The sequence below is a fragment of the Phalangium opilio genome, unplaced genomic scaffold, assembly GCF_054372755.1.
Source record: "Phalangium opilio isolate 3A_F unplaced genomic scaffold, DU_Popi_V2 ptg000003l_1, whole genome shotgun sequence".
NCBI lineage: Eukaryota > Metazoa > Arthropoda > Arachnida > Opiliones > Phalangiidae > Phalangium > Phalangium opilio.
The window spans coordinates 8,075,215-8,093,177 of NW_028324145.1; the positions used below are offsets into that span (position 1 = coordinate 8,075,215).

Below are 17,963 nucleotides of genomic sequence, written 5' to 3' on the forward strand. Positions count from 1 at the left end.
AGTGTCACGTGGCCATTTTTACCGTTTCTTATTGGTCGATTAGTAAAAACAAAAGTTTTTTTTTGAGATTTGAGAAGCCGGGGTGTCCGGGACCAAGGAAAGTCGGGGATTAGAAAATGACGCTTTAAATTATAATTCTAACTAGAAATAATCATTGTATATTCTTGTAAATGTATTAATTTATTAGCCTTAAGTTTTAGATATTTATATATTGTATAAAATCGCTTGGTCAAATTAGATGCAAAATATTATGGGGCTGCAAAAAGATAATTTTCCGCTAAGCCTTGGTCGCCATAACCAACTTTTTGTTGAAATCTGCACTAGAGTGGTTTTGGCTTGTCTAACCATGTAAGAGACCACCAAGAAGCGATATCTAGTTTACTAGGGAGAAGGAATAAATCCGTCACATTTCTAGCTTTATCTCCAGTCCAAACGTTAAGTAGGTCCGGAGTTAATCCCCGCCGCCTCTAAATTACAACCAGCATCTCATTGGTTCTTGAAAACTCACGTCAGCGCGACGCGAATGACGAAAATTACAGTCATATTTTCTGACTTAGGAGAGGCGAAATAGCCCGGCCTCCTTTTACGTCCCCCCCCCTTGTATTTTGAAAGGGGGACTGGGACTATGGCGCGCGAATACTTAGGCATATTATACCTTCTCCCTAGTAAACTAGATATCGCTTCTTGAGACCACTTTCTCGATGATATTTGATAAATTATTAAAGCATAGCGTACATATGGGTTTAAACATTTTATCATCATCTTTTAAGTTATATAGATGACATGGAACCATTTCATAGGAAAATTCAACCAGAAGAGCTATGGCTGTATAAGAATCCACGAACTGATAGCTATGTTAGTTTCTCAGTGTCTGTATATCATATTATAGCGTAGACTAACCCCAGTAAAATTTTCGTATTTACTTAATTACAGGTACCATCCAGTCTTCTATGGGTAAAAGATACTTAAAAACTTATTGTCAGTACTTAGGGGGCAATTTATAACAAAATTCTCCTTTTTAGCCATTGGTCACTCTTGTTCCATTATTTTCTATATTGTTATTGTACGTAATTCGCAAAGATCGTGTGGATTGCATTCAAGCATTCCTTAGTAAGCCCTTCCCATCAGGAGTTGACTTTTTTTTCCTTCAGCTGAGCTAAAATTTGACAACAACACTTTTCAGGTTTTTCATTGACATTAACGTTAAATGGATTTTTAACTGTTCTTCTCAAAGTGATAGTTGGGAGACCTAGGCCAGACTTTTTCTGGCGTTGTTTCCCTGATGGACAAAGTAATCGCGCTTTAGTTTGTACTGGTGATAAAAGAGAAATTAAAGATGGGATGAAGAGCTTTCCAAGTGGACATTCCTCTTGTAGGCATTCATTGACCAGAAGAAACTTTTACAGGGTTCATACAAACCTGGAAAACAGGGAAAACCTGGAAAAATCAGGGAAATAAATAGTTGACGAAAAACTCAGGGAAAATTCAGGAAATTTCGAATTTTTAGTAAAATTCATGGAAATCAGGGAAATTTGCGTCAAACAAGGGCCGAGTAATTAAGAGAAATGTTCATAATCATACCCTCCATAGGATTAACATTACACTAAACTTTGGAGGCTCATAACTCTGGTTATATTAGAGATACGGGGATGCCCTTTGAGTATGTTATAGTCCTATTTCCCCCCCCCTCTGCTACGGGAAAAACCTGGAAAACTCAGGGAAGTATATAGGGAAAAACCTGGAAAACTCAGGGAAGTATATAGAGTGCTGTCAGAAGCGCCGGTGTGACGTCACCCATGCTGTTTTCCCATAAAGAAAAAACGGTAACTGTCATGGCCGCCCATTGCTAAAGGCAGACTCGTGACGTTTAACCTTGGATATGACGTCACAACTGACAGCACTCTATAGGGAAAAACCTGGAAAACTCAGGAAAGTATATAGGGAAAAACCTGGAAAACTCAGGAAAGTATATAGGGAAAAACCTGGAAAACTCAGGGAAGTATATAGGGAAAAACCTGGAAAACTCAGGGAAATTTGTTTTCCAAAAGTTGTATGAACCCGGTTTTAACTTTCAAGGCTGGATAATAACTTAATTATACATTGTTTTTCAGTTGCATTTTGCTCTTTAGGATTTACATCTTTATATTTAATTGCCAAACTTCACGTTTTTACGCACAGAGGGAGGGGACAGTCCTGGAGGTTATTGATAGCCAGTGTTCCATTTCTTATGGCACTGTGTGTGGCTTTAAGTAGAACCTGTGATTATCATCATCATTGGCAAGGTATAAATAGTGTTGCGGAACTTGCAGTTGACTTTTGTTTAATTTGCCATAATTCAACTTATTTCAGATATTTTAATTGGATCACTACTCGGCTTTCTTGTAGCTTGGATTTGTTATTTACAGTATTATCCACCAATTGGGCATCAAAATGAAGCCATACCTTACGTTTCTTTTAAAGAAAATTCCAATGGGGATGATACTAAACATGATACAGATGGTCTTCAAGAGGTTAGTGTGAAGTGGATCTAGGATCGAAACAACAAACAGGAGGGGCAAAAGAATCTTCTCCATCTCTTTTGGAGGTCTTTCCTTACATTTTCTTTCTTTTCTCTATCTCTCAAATACTCGCTTAAAAATCTATCTAATGTCTAAGGTATTTTTCAAAGCCCAAAACTAGGTCTTCCTTAATCTAATATTCATTTACACCCCCTCCTCCCACCCCCTATTGCGTTATATTGGCAATATTTGCCTCTTATTACGCGGTAAAACAAAAATAAAGCAATTATACATACATATGTAAAACAATTATTAAATGAAAAGAAAACAGGTAAATTGTGTCGAATAAGATTCCAAAAGAAATCTTTTATTAGGCTTAAAACATCAAAATTCATTTGTATTTGTGGTGTGGACGGTAAAATTATATCACAGATTTTTTTTTGTGTTGACTAGAAAATCTATCTGAGAAAAATTTGTGCAATTACAACTCAAATTTCGCCAACTGAGATTATTTTTATCAACTTTTCAATGTTGTTTTCTTTAATGGCGTTCCGGCAGCCACTTATGACTAAAGTCTTAGCTTTCCCCACTGAAAAAGTTATCCAAAATTAATATTTATTTGATTTAATTAGTTTTCGCGTTAATTTAATTACCTCTTAATCTTCCCGCTCTTTGAATAATTTGATTAATTTTCTTCAAGTTGCTTAAAAGTTCTTCTTGGTTTTGGGCTCTGATTCGGTAACTGTTTAAAAGGTCTCTGTTGAGGGAATTCAGTTCCTGGTACCAATGACGCATGGCTTTGCTGTATGACACGGTTTTTTAAGTTAATGTCTCCGAAATAAGATATTAAAATTAATTCTTACTAATCTTCCATCAATCTCGCGTCTTCCGCGTGCAAAATTAGGCTTCTAATGGCCCCAGAATTATCAGCCATATCTGCGAATAACCGTTGCCTGATTGACTGCAGTTCATCAACCTGCAGAAAAAAAATAAATGAAATTAACCAAAACCTTAACAAACTAACTAACTTTCTTACTTTCACTAACAACTTCTTTAACTTCTCAACATCTTGGGGATAATCGGCTAACACTACTAACTCTTCAATGCTCAAAGACTCGGCCATTGATTGTATAATGTCCCCAGCTAATTCCATACTGTCTGATTTTATGGAAACTGAACCATTTTCGTCCATGGACATGACAATAGCTTCAGCAGTTCTTAGGGACACAAACTTAATGTTTATGAAACCTTTGTCCTCAACATCCTCTAACAAAAGAAAGTTATTGTTCAACCATTCAACAACCCTGTAAGTTGGGGCTGTTATGGTGAACGATGCTGAGCTGTTAGGTTCGTCCGGTTTTTTCCCAGTTGTCAAGGCATACATCGCGAAACGAGGTAGTTGTCTTGTTAATTCAAAAACGTGAAAATGGTCGCTGTAAAGAAAAAAGAAAACGTTTAAAAGTGTTTCAGCAATCAAACGCGCGGTTATCACCTACCTTCCTTTGTACCCTATGAAGGCCTTTATGTGAAGGTCAACTGGAACATCTTTGGGTGGGAAAAGGGGTATCCTCATGCTTGAAGATACCTTACTCTCCTTTTCGTGCCTATTTTTCAGATTTTATTTATATGATTATAAAGTCGGGTGTTTAAAAAAGTAATGTCGCTTACACAACAAGACATTCCCCTTCAAATATTCCCTCTGCAAATATAAGAACCGCCCTGACAATTGTGTCATTGGTTGTTTCAATCGCTATTTCAACATGAGGCTGAAAAAAAAAAATGAAATTAAGTTGTAAAGGAACAAAGCACGCGTGTTTATTAACTTACCAGAACTTTATCAGAACCCATTGAGATAGTTAGACCCGTTTTCAGTTGAGTATTGGCGGGAATGACGCCGTGATTGTCCATTTCTTGAGTAGGCCTACCCACCAGTTGTCCATTGCTTTCTTCAGCAACCCTAGCGTTTTCTTCGTAATTGTGCAACTCCAAAAGAAGGTGTTGCTTTTTCAAACTGAGTTCCCTGATGGTTTCTTGCTCAAAAGTAGCGTCAATTATTTGTTGTCGGCTTTCCAAAGTGGATGGAGTGTAGCCTCTAACTGAAAAGAAAGTTGCGCGATTAATGGAAAGAATGTCTTCCGCCTACACTACAAACTAACCTTCTCCATCAACTGCAGTTATGATGAGTTGATCTTGTCCATCCATGTTGTAGTCGCCTTGGGTTAAACCAGCGATGCAACTCCCGAAATTGTCTTTAAAAACGACTTCGCCTGTGTTTATATTTCTAGCATCAACCTATGTTTAAATAAAAGTAATTAATAGTAATTATAAATCATATTTTTAAATTAGTTGGGTGACAACCTTGCCATTACTCCAACCCGTTAACAGTTCAGGGTAACCATCTCCATCCATGTCAAAACTGAAGATGCTGACAGCCTGATTCTTACTCTGGAGAGAACCAAGTGTACATCACAAAGATGATCATTTGATGGATCAAGTTAAACTAACCTTTATTCTCCAAACTCTCTCTTGTTTCTTATAGACACCAACAGTACCATTTGCCAGGGCATAACCAAAGTTATCTTCCATCATAGAACACAGTCCAGTTACCGCCTCAGTTTCTTTCACCTCCATTATCATTTGGTCATCCTTGAAGGCTCTTATGTCAAAATCTTCTGAACCGACTATCAACTGACGTCAAAGGTGAGAATCTATTTTCTACAACTTTAGAGGTTTGGGGGATGCCTTACTTCGTTCAGACTGTCTTGATTGAAGTCCACCAACGCCATTGAACTGACGTTGTCCCCTATTACCTTTTGAAACCATTAAATGCATCTTTAGCGATGTATTTACGACGCTAACACCCCGTACTTACAGTCCATAGTTTATCGTTTCCTTCATGATCGAAGCTTTGTAGGGACGAATTGCCACCAGCTAGAACTAGATTATTTAAGGAATGTCCCACTTTTCCTATCGTAATACAGTTAACTCCGTCCTGTATCTCTTTAAAAAATACGTCGGAGTTGTTTTCGACGTCGTAAGCCAATAAACTCGTTGACATCCCAACAAATAAAATATCCTGGTCAGTGTCGGGTTTCAAAGTTCCGCAAGCGATGCAAGAAACTGATTGCTGAACGTTTAATAAACTTATATCTGAGCCTTCATTAACATTGCTTAGCCATCGGTCCCCTTTCCGTTTGACTTGCGTGTGCGGGTTGTGAATGAATATCTGATGGTCAAGTTTTGTTAAGTACAAGTATGAGAACCAGGGCCAATTGATTCAAACCTTATCGTTAGCCGTGACGGCGGTCAGACAAGGATGTAACCCATCGTACTTCCCCATTGCGATACGATGGGGCAGAATTTTTTTATTCAGGTTCAGTGTAAATATTGGGGCCATCATCTTGATGTTTATTGTTTATCCTCGTCTTTGACTGACAAGATTTGAATGTAGAGATTGTTGAACAATTTAGTGGTATTTTGTTGAGTCCAGATGGCAGTTTGGGTTGCCAAGAACATCTGTCACTTTTGACAATTCACAAGCCTTGTCGCTTACCTCACGTGTTGCCAAGGTGATCCTTGAGTCTTTGACAGTACAGTGTGTGTTATTGATTTTTTACTTGTAAGAACATTGACCGAAAGGGGTGTGTGTGTTTGATCATGGGTGTCATTTAGATTATTTTCGGACTTAAAAAAAAATGGTGATTGTCTTAATTTAATTCAAATTAAGAGTTGTCATGGTTGTTAAAAGATTTTAGTTTATTATTTTTACGCAGAATTGGGTTGATTCTTCGAGTATGAATAAGATTAAATCGGATTACGAAGCTTTGTATTCCGAAGTGAAGGAAGCTAGGAAGAAAAACGACCCTAAATCGTCTGGAAGTTCTAAATCTACTCCCAAAATAACCCGCAATGAAAATACGCTTAATTCTCAATATGTAATTATATTAACTCATTTAAAAGTCTCATTTTCCCCCTAATTCCGTTTTAATCAGAATTGTCACAACCTAGAATATGATGGAAAGAGATCGCCCTCTTAGTTTCACTCGAGATAAATCAACCGCGGCCACTGACAGGCTTTCAATCTCCAATTTGGAGATTGATGGAGACAAAAGCTGGAATGATTTCGATAGAATCGCTTTGCTACAGCCTTCGTCTCTTATGGGAAGCTTGGTTAATATTAAAACACCCAGCGTGGCTGACAGTTTGGAGAACGTTTCGGACATTAAGGATGGCTTCACCAATCAAAATTCCCTTACCGAGCTTCAACAGAGCTTGGAAAAGGAGTCTGTACAGAGGAATGAGGCCGAGATTGAGTTATTTGAAACTCAAAGAGATTTAGAAGAAAAAGAAAACAATTTGCGAAGCCTTCACGAACAACTAATGCAAAGCAGGCTTTCTGCTACTCAACTTCAAGAAAAATTGGCCACGGAGAAGGTATATATATTCTTCGTCTTTAAAAGTTTATTTCTTTGTCGTAGGACACTAATGTTGGTTTTATCAGAATGATCTTCAAAGAGCCAAGAGCGAGCTGGAACGTCTCAAGTACGAACTTGACTCCCTTAGAAAGGAGAACGAGTCTCAGAGGCAAATTAACGCCAGATTTCGCGAAGAAATAAAGGATCAGAATGTCGCCATGAAAAACTTAGAGGAGGAATTGAGCAGCGTCAAGAAGGAACGTTCTCAGTTAGCCAAACAGAAGTCAACTCTGAAGGTTAAGGTTCAATCTATTGAGGAACAAAATGTGGAACTTAAGAAGGAAGCCGACACGTTGCAACTTGATACTGGAAGACTTAGAATTGGTAATTTGGTTTTAACGAGGCTTGGGGATAGATGCATAACTGGGTTTGTTTTGGTCACTATGAAGGCCTTAAATCTGTCAATAAGGAATTGGAAGCACTTCACAAAGTCAATTCCGAATTGACCAGGGAAAGGGACTCTCTTAGGCTACGCATATCAAGGCTTACAGAGGAACGCGAAGCGCAGAATGCAAAATTAAGAGCGAAGGAACGCGAGGAACAAGCTACAAGTCGCGAAATGGAGAAGATCACACAAGAATTAAACGCGTCTCAAAGACAGCTGAAGGAAAATGAAAAGGAAAAGGAGAAACGTTTGGCTTACATCTCTGAAATCTCATCAAAGGTATGTTTCGGTTGTAAGGTTAGCTAGGAGGTTGTGATAGTTCGGTTTTTTTAAACCTTGATCAGCTGAAAGACACGATGGATCAACTGAACAACAAAGAAATGGAGATAACGAAACTCGCCAAGAAAATAACCGAGTTGGAGTTCCAATCTCAGAGGGAAGCAAAACGCACGCAGGCGATGTCTTTAGAGAAAGAAGCAATTGCCAGGCAACTCTTGGAAGCCAAAGAGGAACTGGTTGATGAAAAACATCGCAACTTTTGCAGCAGTCAAGAAGTTACTGTCTTTCGAAGTATTGGAATGCAACAGGAGGAAGAATTGAGGTAAGTGCATGGTTGATTCTTCTTGATGAAACCGCGCGGCGGTAGCTAGATCGAGTTGGTGTCCGTTGTTTTGTTAGGACCACTAAGAAAGAGCTTCAGCAAAAGAGACTAGAAGCTTCGAGGAACGCTGATAATGCCAATAAGTATCATACTCAGTTGGAAGACACGAGAAAGGAACTGGAGACTAAAATGAAGGAAGTTAATCGCCTTCAAGAAATGCTGGATGAGTCTCAAACTAAGATCGTTCATTTGGAGAAAGCCAATGAAAAAGTATATAAGATGGGTTAATTAACTAGTTTTTGGGGTACGTGAAAGAGTTATTTAGTTTTTACGGGTTTTAAATAGATTAGGGAGGAGAAATCCGTGACCATTCACAGATTAGAATCAACGGTTAAACACGTTTCAACTCTGGAGGAAAACTTGAATCAAAGCAACACTCTTAAAGACCGGACTGAACAGAAATGTTCCCAGCTGGAGGACGATTTACGCGTCTTACGCGTTGAACTTGGTAGGCTAAAAGGTAGTTTAGAGACCCGGAATGGACAACTGGAGATGGTCGACGAACTCAGGAGGGAATTGTACCACACGCAACGGGAACTTCTCAAGGAACAAACTCGATCCCGCGCCTTGGAAGAGGAATTGGAAACCCCCTTAAACATCCATCGTTGGAGGCTTTTGGAGGGTTCCGACCCTGAAAAGTCCCGCCTATTGGGACAAGTTGTGACTTTGCAAAGACACTTGGTCGCCAAATGCAAGGAGACTGCTGGGAAAGCGATTCAATTGGAAGAGGCCAAGATTGTTAATGAGAAATTGGCCAGTCATATTGATAAGACGTCCTTGATGACCAATGAAGATGGTGAAAGCGCTTTGGAGAAGTTGAGGAAAGCAAAGAGGGAATTGCAACAAAAAGATGAAAAGATTAAGGTTTGTAAATTATTTTCACTTAAATAGTCAAGTGTTCTTTGAATACTAATTAAGTAATTATGTCTCGTACTTTTAATTTTAATTGCAGAGTTTAATGGCTGAAGCCAATATGTCATCTTCCATGTTGGCTGTACATCAAAATCAAATTGATCAATTGAAAAAGGAGATTTCTGATTTGAAAAAGGAATCCTATAGGCAGAGGAAATTTGGAGATGATACTAAGTATGTTTTTTTTTGTTTCTTTTTAATTTCATCTTACTGCGATTATTATTAATTAATTAATTAATAAACATTAATTAATTGAACTTTATTTGTTTTAATATGTTCTTGAAGGATCAAAATTGAGCATTTAGAGCAACTTATTTCCGCGTCGGATCTTTCTTTGAGCGAAAGTGACGTCAAAAACGGTAACAAAAACGGACTTCGAAGTTCTTCACTCTCGGCCCGACCAGCCACAACTGGACACCGTGCTAGACAACAAGGCAGATTGCGAGTTCCTTCATGAACCGATGTCTCTCAAGCTCATTTCGGCTTCTTATTACTAACTGGCGCTACTCTGATATTCCTCGTTGCTCTAACCTTTCCAGATCTTTTGTACTAACTATATTAATTACTAACTAATCTTGATAGATCCTATACTAACTTATATTAACGTAACTCTGTCATCTCAAACCAAAAAAAAAATCTTGTCTGAAAGTTCTCATAACCTATTTTCTCTCTTGAAACATTAACCTTAACCAACCACTAACGCTTAGTATTTTCTGAAACCTTTAAAAAAAAACTAATCTAAATATCTTTAAATCGCAATTCGCCTTTCATTCATGATGGTACTATGGTAACGTATGGAGCAACGTTTGGAAAAGAATATGGTATGTGATATTTTTTTTTATTTGGTGGTGGTATTTTTGTTTAGAATCTGAAGTGTTCGCGTCGTTTAGCAGTGTTTTAAGTTGGAATACTCATCTTAACTACTCCACTCTAAGTGTATTGTAGTCTAAACTATTACCTACAAACTTATTATTTTGGTAATTAGAATTATTCTAATTTCCGTTTAAATTACGGGAACTAAATACTTGAAGGAAATAATTATCGCAAAGTTTTCTTCAACAATATAATTTTATAAAAAAAAATATGTCAATACAAAAGTACGAAACAATTATATATATAATATATGAAATAAGGCTTAACGCGGGAATCTAACTTCTCTAATTAACTTGTAGCTTCGTTGGTTTTAGGTAATTAACTTATCACTGTCATTCGTAAATTACCTCTGATAACCATGTAAAAATTCGCTGTTTTGTAGATACTACTTATGCCTAGTATCTTAGTATTAAATATTAATTATATTAATCATAAATAATTTAATTAAGGGTTATATCAATTCGTATATTAGTTAGCTGCTCGCTATTTTGGAATTATTATTATTGCGTTTTTTTTATTGAAAAGGGTTAAATTACTATTAGTTTCTTCGTATCATTTTTAATGGCAAAGATGGCATCGATCTTGAGGGGCTCCATTAACTTTGGAATCCAATATTTCGTTTTCAAACTCCAGCGCAAAGTTTTCGGGAGTAATTGTAGTAGTTGTTGAGGGTTTCATAGTGGTTAGTGAGTCAGTGTTAGTAGTAGCTATAGTTGGCTTTGTTGTTAGTTTGGCATCTGACACCATTTGAGTTACCATGGTTGTTATTGGCGAGAGTTCCCTGGGAGTGGAAATAGTGGATTTATCAGATATTTTCCCAATATCCCCATTTATCATGGCTAATAGCATGCTGCGAATGTTATTTTTGGCACGGGTGGTAGAGGACATTGGCGTAGAAGTAGTTTGAGCAGTTGGGGAGTTTTCGGGGATGAACGTTTGAGTAATAGCGGCTATTGTGGTACTAATTTGGGCACTAGAGGCCATTGTGCTACTAGTTTTTGTTGTAGGAGCCATTGTGGTACTGGTTTGGGTTGTAGGAGCCATTGTGGTACTGGTTTGGGTTGTAGGAGCCATTGTGGTACTGGTTCGAGTGGAAGGGGCCATTGTAGTACTGGCTTGAGTGTTAGGGGCCATTGTGGTACTGGTTTGAGTGGTAGGGGCCATTGTGGTACTGGTTTGAGTGGTAGGGACCATCGTGGTGGTCGTTGTTTGAGTGGTAGGGACCATCGTGGTGGTCGTTGTCTGAGTGGTAGGGACCATCGTCGTGGTCGTTGTCTGAGTGGTAGGGACCATCGTCGTGGTCGTTGTTTGAGTGGTAGGGACCATCGTCGTGGTCGATGTTTGAGTAGTAGGGACCATCGTGGTGGTCGTTGTTTGAGTAGTAGGGACCATCGTGGTGGTAGTTGAAGAACTAGGGGCATTTGTGGTGGTAGTTGAAGAACTAGGGGCATTTGTGGTGGTAGTTGAAGAACTAGGGGCATTTGTGGTGGTAGTTGAAGAACTAGGGGCATTTGTGGTGGTAGTTGAAGAACTAGGGGCATTTGTGGTGGTAGTTGAAGAACTAGGGGCATTTGTGGTGGTAGTTGAAGAACTAGGGGCATTTGTGGTGGTAGTTGAAGAACTAGGGGCTTTTGTGGTGGTAGTTGAAGAACTAGGGGCATTTGTGGTGGTAGTTGAAGAACTAGGGGCATTTGTGGTGGTAGTTGAAGAACTAGGGGCATTTGTGGTGGTAGTTGAAGAACTAGGGGCATTTGTGGTAATGGTTGTAGGTCTATCAGTTAAAATGGGTAAGGCAGGTATGTCTGAAGCATTGGTAACAGTTTTATTAAGCCTATTCAAGCGATTATTATCGGAGGCGTTGAAAATGATAGTAAATTCGTCGTCCAAATCTTCTGTGTCGAGGGTTTTCTGCTCTAAAAACAAGGTCGGATCCAGCTCTGTCATTCCCGTGGAGTCCACCATCTCTTTACTTTTAGTGGCGGTATTCCCGTTAGTATCACCCTTAATTAGCGAGGATTCTGATATGGGTTTAGGACTACTTGGTATATTAGAGGTGGGATTAGCCTTAGTGGTTGTTGGGGAAAGCGCGATGGTGGACAAGGTAGTGGAAGATAACGTCGTTGTTTCTTTCGGGAGGGTCGTCATCTCAGTGGCCCTTAAAAGTTTGAAACATTTTCTGTATTCTCTCAAATCAAATCAGACAACGGTCGGGACAAATCTAGAGACTTTTTTGGTCTAAACTTAACGTTCATTTGTTTATTCTAAATTATGATAAAGCGTACAAAAATTATAAACTATAATATTAGTAATATTGTCTAAATAATATATATACACGCGCGAAATGTATAAATTTCAGTTTTCCCTAAAAATTTCGTAGAGAAGCTGAGCGGCTACCGGGACTCTGCGTTACTCAGCAAAAGAGGCGGGAATGTTGTTGGTTTTTTACCTTGTTGATCCAGTTGTTGTACTGGGAGCTAGAGTGCTTGTTGTGGTGGTAGTAGGAGCCTGGGTTGTTGGGGCCTTTGTCGTCGTTGACGTTGTTGTAGTTGGCGCCATGGTAGTTGTTGTAGTTGTAGTTGTCGTCGTAGAAGTAGTCGAAGTTAGTTCTTCGATTTTATCCGACCTATTTTCAACTTCAATCGATCGAACAAATGGTCGCGAAACCCCCCTGGTAGTGGTTGAGACCGTTGTGGTGCTTGGTCTTCGAGTAGTTGTCGTTGTCGTCGTTGTGGGTCTTCTCGTGGTAGTTGTAGTTGGTCTTCTCGTAGTTGTGGTAGGTCTTCTGGTAGTTGTTGTTGGTCGTCTTGTAGTCGTAGTACGTCGAGTAGTTGTGGTTGTGCTCGGCGTAGTTGCCGCGACGGCAGCCCCCGTTCTTGCCATCCAATAATCGGACTTTCTGGTATCAGCCGCTTGATGTCCGTGGTAGTAATTATGATAGGCTTCGTAAGGACTCGGAGTTGGCTCCTTGATCTGCGGGTTTGCCTTTACTTTCAAAGTAGGGTCGTAGAGACCGGGATGGTTCTTGTAGAGATCGTACGGTGGTGCGGCTGGCGTTTGCGCCACCTTAACTAATGGATAGGGGGTGGGTGGTGGGTAATTTTTATCCTCTTCGTCCAGGATCTTCTTGGCTTGAGGTAACGGATCTTTGGTGTTTGTCGCGAGCGTTATCTTGGGGGACAAGTGGAATCGGAACTTGATGGGTGGTAGACCTAGAGACGTGTCGACGATCTTGTAACTAGGCGCTGGGTTCCAAGGGTTGTGATGAGGTTGTTGAGGGGAAATGCTGACTTTGATGAAGCCACCATGGTCGGGTTTAGGTGGAGGTGGTGGCGGTGGTTGCCAGTGGTACGATGGTTGGGGCGCCGGTGGTGCCCATCCGTGGCTTTGTTGAGGGTGCGCCGAATAACCGTAACGGGTGTTAATTGTAGGCGTCGCCGATGACGGCGCCTACGAACGGGTTAGAATAAAATTTGATAAGTAAACTGCGTCTAATGACTTACCATCCATTAGTTTTTTACTAACCTGATGCGCAGGTGGAGCTTGCGCTTTTTGTTGGTGATAGTATTGGTTGTATTGTTGTTGTTGCTGCTGCTGTTGGTGAGGTTGTTGATAATAGCTTGGCGGTGGTGCCGAGGGTTGAGGTTGATAGTATTGGTGCTGTTGAGGGGGTGGAGGCGCGTAATAACTCTGTTGAGTCGGCGCCGGTTGAGAACCAGATGCTAATAGAGAACCCAATCCCACGGTGGGCTTCTTGGGCCCGTCCCCATTGTCAAAGGGAGCGAATAAGAACCCCAGGAATTGGTTTGTGGCCATATCGGAGAACGAAGACCCTGGATCCGATGTGCAGGGTCCTGTTCCCACTGTCAGCAGTGTTAGGACTGTCAAAGCCCATTTCCACCGAGCTGCCCTTATCTGTAAAAATTACAAATATTTTAGTTTTTTTACTTTGACAAATTTTGGAAATACTTTCGGATATCCCCTTTTTTTTTATTTTTTGTCTAATTCGAATATATCGTTGTTAAAATCAAAACCACTGTAAAATTTCCCTCTCAACATACGAGGAGGCATTTTAATTCATTTTTCCCCTAGTTTTTATTTTGAAAATTCGGACACGAGCTAAGTAATAAAAAAATGCGAAAGCTTTTAGCCCAGAGAAAGCGAAAAATGTTTCTAAATTCCCAAAGAAAAACTAGTTATTTCGCATAGAAAAGTCGTTTTTCTAAGAATGAAAATTCTTTATACGACTCTTTTTAAGATCATTGAACCGTTACGGAGATCGCCCCTGAGTCTCTATAGTAATTTTTCAACCTAAAATTACAGCGATACCAAAGTTATTTTCCTACTTAAAGTACCTGCCACTTAATATATTAGGGATATAGATGGATCGTAGCTTCCCTACACGTTGAACCTTAAGGGTGGAACGGGTATACGGTATAATATTCGACAAGCTAGCTCCGAAAGTGGGCCAGATGAATAACTTTTTTCTATTTTTGCTTCGGACCGCCTGATAATAAACTGAAATTTCTTTCCCCATTCCCCCCAGAACAACTTTTGGTTTTTATAACTGAGATTAAACCACGTGGATTTCAGCTTTTTAAAAATATTATTTTTAGACTAAATGGTTTAATTGTTTTTTGAATTAGAGGAAAATGCCGAGTTTAATTTCTTTTTTTTTTTGTCAAATCTAAATGCAGCATTTTTTCTCGTGAAATTTAAAACATTGATAAAACTTACGCTAATGACTTAAATATGATTAAATTTTTTCCCTCGCCTATTTAATCTAATCGCAACAATTAGATTTTCTCGCCTATTTGATCTAATCGCGACAATTAAATTTTCTCGCCTATTTGATCTAATCGCGACAATTAAATAACATCGTTAGAATAATCTTTTAATTTGTTTTAACAGTTAATTTATTATTTTAATTTCTTATTCTTTTGGAAATTTAGTTCATATACAGGGTGTTAGAAAAAATAGTGGTAGGAGTCCGAAGTACAGCGGGCTCTATGGGAAATCGAGTTTGAGTCGAAAATGTAACTTCTATGACAATCTGTCCCAAGGGACACGCCGTTTACAATTTGACTAGGGTGTTTTATCATCAATTGCTTACTTAGATTTAAAGATTTAAGGGGTCATTCGTAAAACACTCTATAATAATAACTCGTAAACGGTGGTCCTTAGGAGGGAAAATATCATAGAAGTAACACATTTTCGATTCAAAATTGATTTCCCATAGAACCGTCCATCCCACTGTTCTTCGATCCTATAGTTACCATTTTTGAAACACCCTGTATACACTGGTAACAATATAGCTATACTCTGATACGCAAACCTTGGTGGGTGAATATTTTAAGGAATCAAGGCCATAGATATATATTTTTTTATTATTATTATTTGAATATTTTCAAGTTCTTTTCGTTGAATAGGCGTTTATCTACGCCAAATAACTTTTCCCGTAATGTTTATATGTATTTAGGGGAAAAGACGGTTTTTATTTATTTATTTAGTTACCCGAGGCGCTTAAACTTTAGTTTGAAAAACATTTTGCCGGCAGTTTCTGTCTGGTCTATTAATAAATAATTTCATAGTCTTTTGTTAAAGATAACTCGCAAATGGCCCGCGTTTTGTCATTTTTCTAGGCTAAATTCTAGGTTCTGGAAGATTAAGTTTCGATTTTAATCATTATCACGATTTAATACCTATAGAATATTCTAGAAATCTAGAACTGTATTAAAGTCGCTTTGAACTTAAAAGGTTTTTTTTTTAAATTATTGCCGGGACGTTAATCCTTGCGAAGGGTTGCCGCTATTTCGACTTTGAAGGGATAATTGTGATGTTAAACAGTTTATACTTTACTGCGAAAATTGGATTTTGAAATATATTATTCCTACTTTGAAGTTTAATGGACTTAGGGATTGTTTTAACTGTATTTGCTCTCCTTAACTTCAGAATTAAACAGATCCCTTCCTAGATTATTTTCGTTGAATAATTAAACTTTACTACGGGATCAGACAGAATTATCAGTTGATTTAATTTTTATTTGAAATTTCCGTTTAGAGCTGATTGAAAATTAACTAATCCTCCTCTGATAGTCTCATTAAATATTTCGTTTTATGTCATATATACAGGGTGTTTCTGCCATAAATTAAGGGGGATTTTCTTTGGGTTCACGATTTCGAGTCGAAAATGTAACTTCTATCTCCATTTTGTTTGCCCTAAGGGGCACTGTTTTCAAGTTAAGATTGGATGGAGTATTTTACGGATGACCCCCTTAAACTTAATTAAGAAACTGATTAAGACAATGATTTCTAATGTAATTAAGGGGTCATCCCTAAAACACTCAAATCATATCTTGAAAACAGTGGTCCTGACGGCAAAATGGAGATAAAAGTTATATTTTCGACTCAAAATCGGTTTCCCAAAGAATATCTTTCAGAAACACCCTATATAATCTAACATCTTCATCAAATCAGATACCCAAAACTTTACTAAAACCTTCATGAAACTAAACTTTAAAATATTTAATTTCCCAAAATATGGTAGTAAAGTAACAGCTTTAAAATTCCTACCAACCAATCACCATTACTTACGATTGCCATGTTATACTGCTAGTCCAAAAAGAAATTATAAATATCAAATGAAAAAAAAAAACCGAAAACGATCCTCGTTTAAATCCTTGAAGAAGAAAAATCCGCAATTTAAGAACGAATAATCCACAATTTTAATAAATCAACTGATGATTTAGGATGGGGTCGCGTTGAGAATTCCCCTGCGTTAAGATTTCCCTTCACGTCATCTCGTTATCACTGTTTAGAAATCCTCTCTATCTCTGTCTGGGGCTCTTCGCAAAACTTCCTTCTGGTCACTTGGGCCACTCAAACAATTGTGTCCGAACGTGCACTCTCGACGCCACGTTTAAATCAATTTTTTTTTCTCTTTTTTAACAATCCGAGAACAATTGCCCGACAATTGTTCCAACAAAAAAGAACAAGAAATTATCCAATCTAGAACCAAGTACCGAAAAATCGTCCGCTCGCTCGGCTTCAACGCGAATGAGGCTCTAAAATGATTGGGGAATTTTCTTACTACTGGTGAAAAGAAAGTTCTTTTGACTGTCTTACAAATTCATAGGTAAACCCTCACCCCCCCTCTTTCTTAGTCAATCTGTATTGACCAAACTAGGGATGGAAATTTCATTTGTCCTACTTAATTTTTCTATGACTATTGCGGTTGACTATGTATGGGGGAGGAATTTTTTCGCTTAGTTTAGTTAATACGACGAAGCCAGTCTAACAGGAAAACTTTTAGTCCCGTTACTAAGCTTTGCAAGCTTTAAGGTAGTGTTTTAGTCGCTTAGGCAGTCAGTGTGTAAGCGGGCAAAGCTAGAGACGACCCATTTCTGGCCGGGGGAAAATACTTTTTCTCTTTTGGTTTTTAGAATTTTAAAGATTCGAAGCGAATCTCTTTGATGCTTGGTATTAGGTACCGTTTTCACTCGCAGTTTTAACGACCTCAATCCGAATAGTGGTGTATTTTCTTTTTTCTTTTTTTCATTAATAAGGGTGTGTACGCCCACTTGCGTGTGACGTCATCCGTATCATCGCCCCTTTGAGAGAGTGAAGAATATATGTATATATATTGGCAAATACGCTTTGTTTCTATAGTAATATACATAGACGATTGAACGCCCTGCAACCAAATTTCGGTTTCTTTTCAGCAGCTGACAGTTTTTTTCTCTCTCTCTCTCACACTCTCATTTGAATAAATGTTCAATTTCCCTTTGATTTTTATTAGAATTTATTTTTCCCCGTTTTGGTATATCTCACACCCTTTTATTATATCTTGACTCATTATAATGTAATTACTTTGGCGGCGTGTTTTAATATCAAATATGCTTTATTTATAGGGTTATAGCGAGACATATCCTTTTTGCTAAAATATCCTCCTGACTTGCAAATACCTAATCTAAAATGTCCCCAAAACGTTGTCGAAAAGTTTAAACTTCTATAGTTGATGACCCTTAACCCCCTTGGCGACATGTTACAATATCAGATATTAGGGATAGCTGGTTTAAATTTCAGTAAAAATATCTTCCTCGTTTGTTTAATTAAGTAAAGTCGCCCAAAATACTGTCAAAAATTTTGAAAATTTATATTTTA

At 38.3% G+C, this 17,963-nt stretch overlaps 5 protein-coding genes across 9 annotated transcripts in view; 3 read left to right on the forward strand and 2 right to left on the reverse strand.

Annotated features, from left to right (window-relative positions):
• The first annotated feature begins 74 nt into the window (after positions 1–74).
• On the forward strand, positions 75–2,834 carry LOC149717542 (phospholipid phosphatase 5). The gene is made up of 7 exons (XM_089839964.1): positions 75–348; positions 771–855; positions 934–954; positions 1,023–1,110; positions 1,184–1,372; positions 2,112–2,282; positions 2,350–2,834. The coding sequence occupies exons 1-7, from the start codon at positions 239–241 to the stop codon at positions 2,529–2,531; spliced, it is 846 nt and encodes a 281-aa protein (XP_089696090.1). The 5' UTR covers positions 75–238; the 3' UTR covers positions 2,532–2,834.
• LOC149717543 (BBSome complex member BBS2-like) lies at positions 2,835–5,920 on the reverse strand. The gene is made up of 13 exons (XM_089839646.1): positions 5,782–5,920; positions 5,371–5,724; positions 5,246–5,308; positions 5,004–5,186; positions 4,857–4,943; positions 4,655–4,790; positions 4,326–4,594; positions 4,167–4,264; positions 3,995–4,102; positions 3,535–3,931; positions 3,362–3,474; positions 3,152–3,300; positions 2,835–3,087 (listed from the first exon to the last, which is right to left on the reverse strand). The coding sequence occupies exons 1-13, from the start codon at positions 5,896–5,898 to the stop codon at positions 2,987–2,989; spliced, it is 2,175 nt and encodes a 724-aa protein (XP_089695772.1). The 5' UTR covers positions 5,899–5,920; the 3' UTR covers positions 2,835–2,986.
• On the forward strand, positions 5,059–9,388 carry LOC149717544 (uncharacterized). Of its 3 annotated transcripts, none has more exons than XM_089839629.1 (10): positions 5,059–5,198; positions 6,272–6,433; positions 6,507–6,932; positions 7,000–7,297; positions 7,363–7,637; positions 7,703–7,959; positions 8,037–8,229; positions 8,305–8,883; positions 8,972–9,105; positions 9,217–9,388. In XM_089839629.1, the coding sequence occupies exons 2-10, from the start codon at positions 6,293–6,295 to the stop codon at positions 9,386–9,388; spliced, it is 2,475 nt and encodes an 824-aa protein (XP_089695755.1). In that variant the 5' UTR covers positions 5,059–5,198; positions 6,272–6,292. The 3 variants fall into 3 exon arrangements, with proteins under 3 accessions (XP_089695755.1, XP_089695762.1, XP_089695747.1); XM_089839636.1 differs by lacking the exon at positions 5,059–5,198 and adding an exon at positions 5,958–6,067; XM_089839621.1 differs by lacking the exon at positions 5,059–5,198 and adding an exon at positions 6,050–6,196.
• A 222-nt stretch (positions 9,389–9,610) lies between these two features.
• The window catches only part of LOC149717545 (serine/threonine-protein kinase 32B), a 79,709-nt gene continuing 71,356 nt past the window's right edge, over positions 9,611–17,963 (forward strand). Inside the window, exon 1 of one of the 2 annotated variants that reach the window (XM_089839808.1) lies at positions 9,611–9,752. In XM_089839808.1, the coding sequence (XP_089695934.1) occupies positions 9,716–9,752 (37 nt within the window). In that variant the 5' untranslated portion in view covers positions 9,611–9,715. The remainder of the gene's footprint in view (positions 9,753–17,963) is intronic. The other variant, XM_089839815.1, reaches the window with a different exon arrangement.
• On the reverse strand, positions 9,987–16,868 carry LOC149717546 (uncharacterized). 2 transcript variants are annotated; one of them, XM_089839560.1, is made up of 4 exons: positions 16,395–16,868; positions 13,327–13,716; positions 12,251–13,251; positions 9,987–11,959 (listed from the first exon to the last, which is right to left on the reverse strand). In XM_089839560.1, the coding sequence occupies exons 1-4, from the start codon at positions 16,401–16,403 to the stop codon at positions 10,363–10,365; spliced, it is 2,997 nt and encodes a 998-aa protein (XP_089695686.1). In that variant the 5' UTR covers positions 16,404–16,868; the 3' UTR covers positions 9,987–10,362. The 2 variants fall into 2 exon arrangements, with proteins under 2 accessions (XP_089695686.1, XP_089695695.1); XM_089839569.1 differs by lacking the exon at positions 16,395–16,868 and adding an exon at positions 13,863–14,176.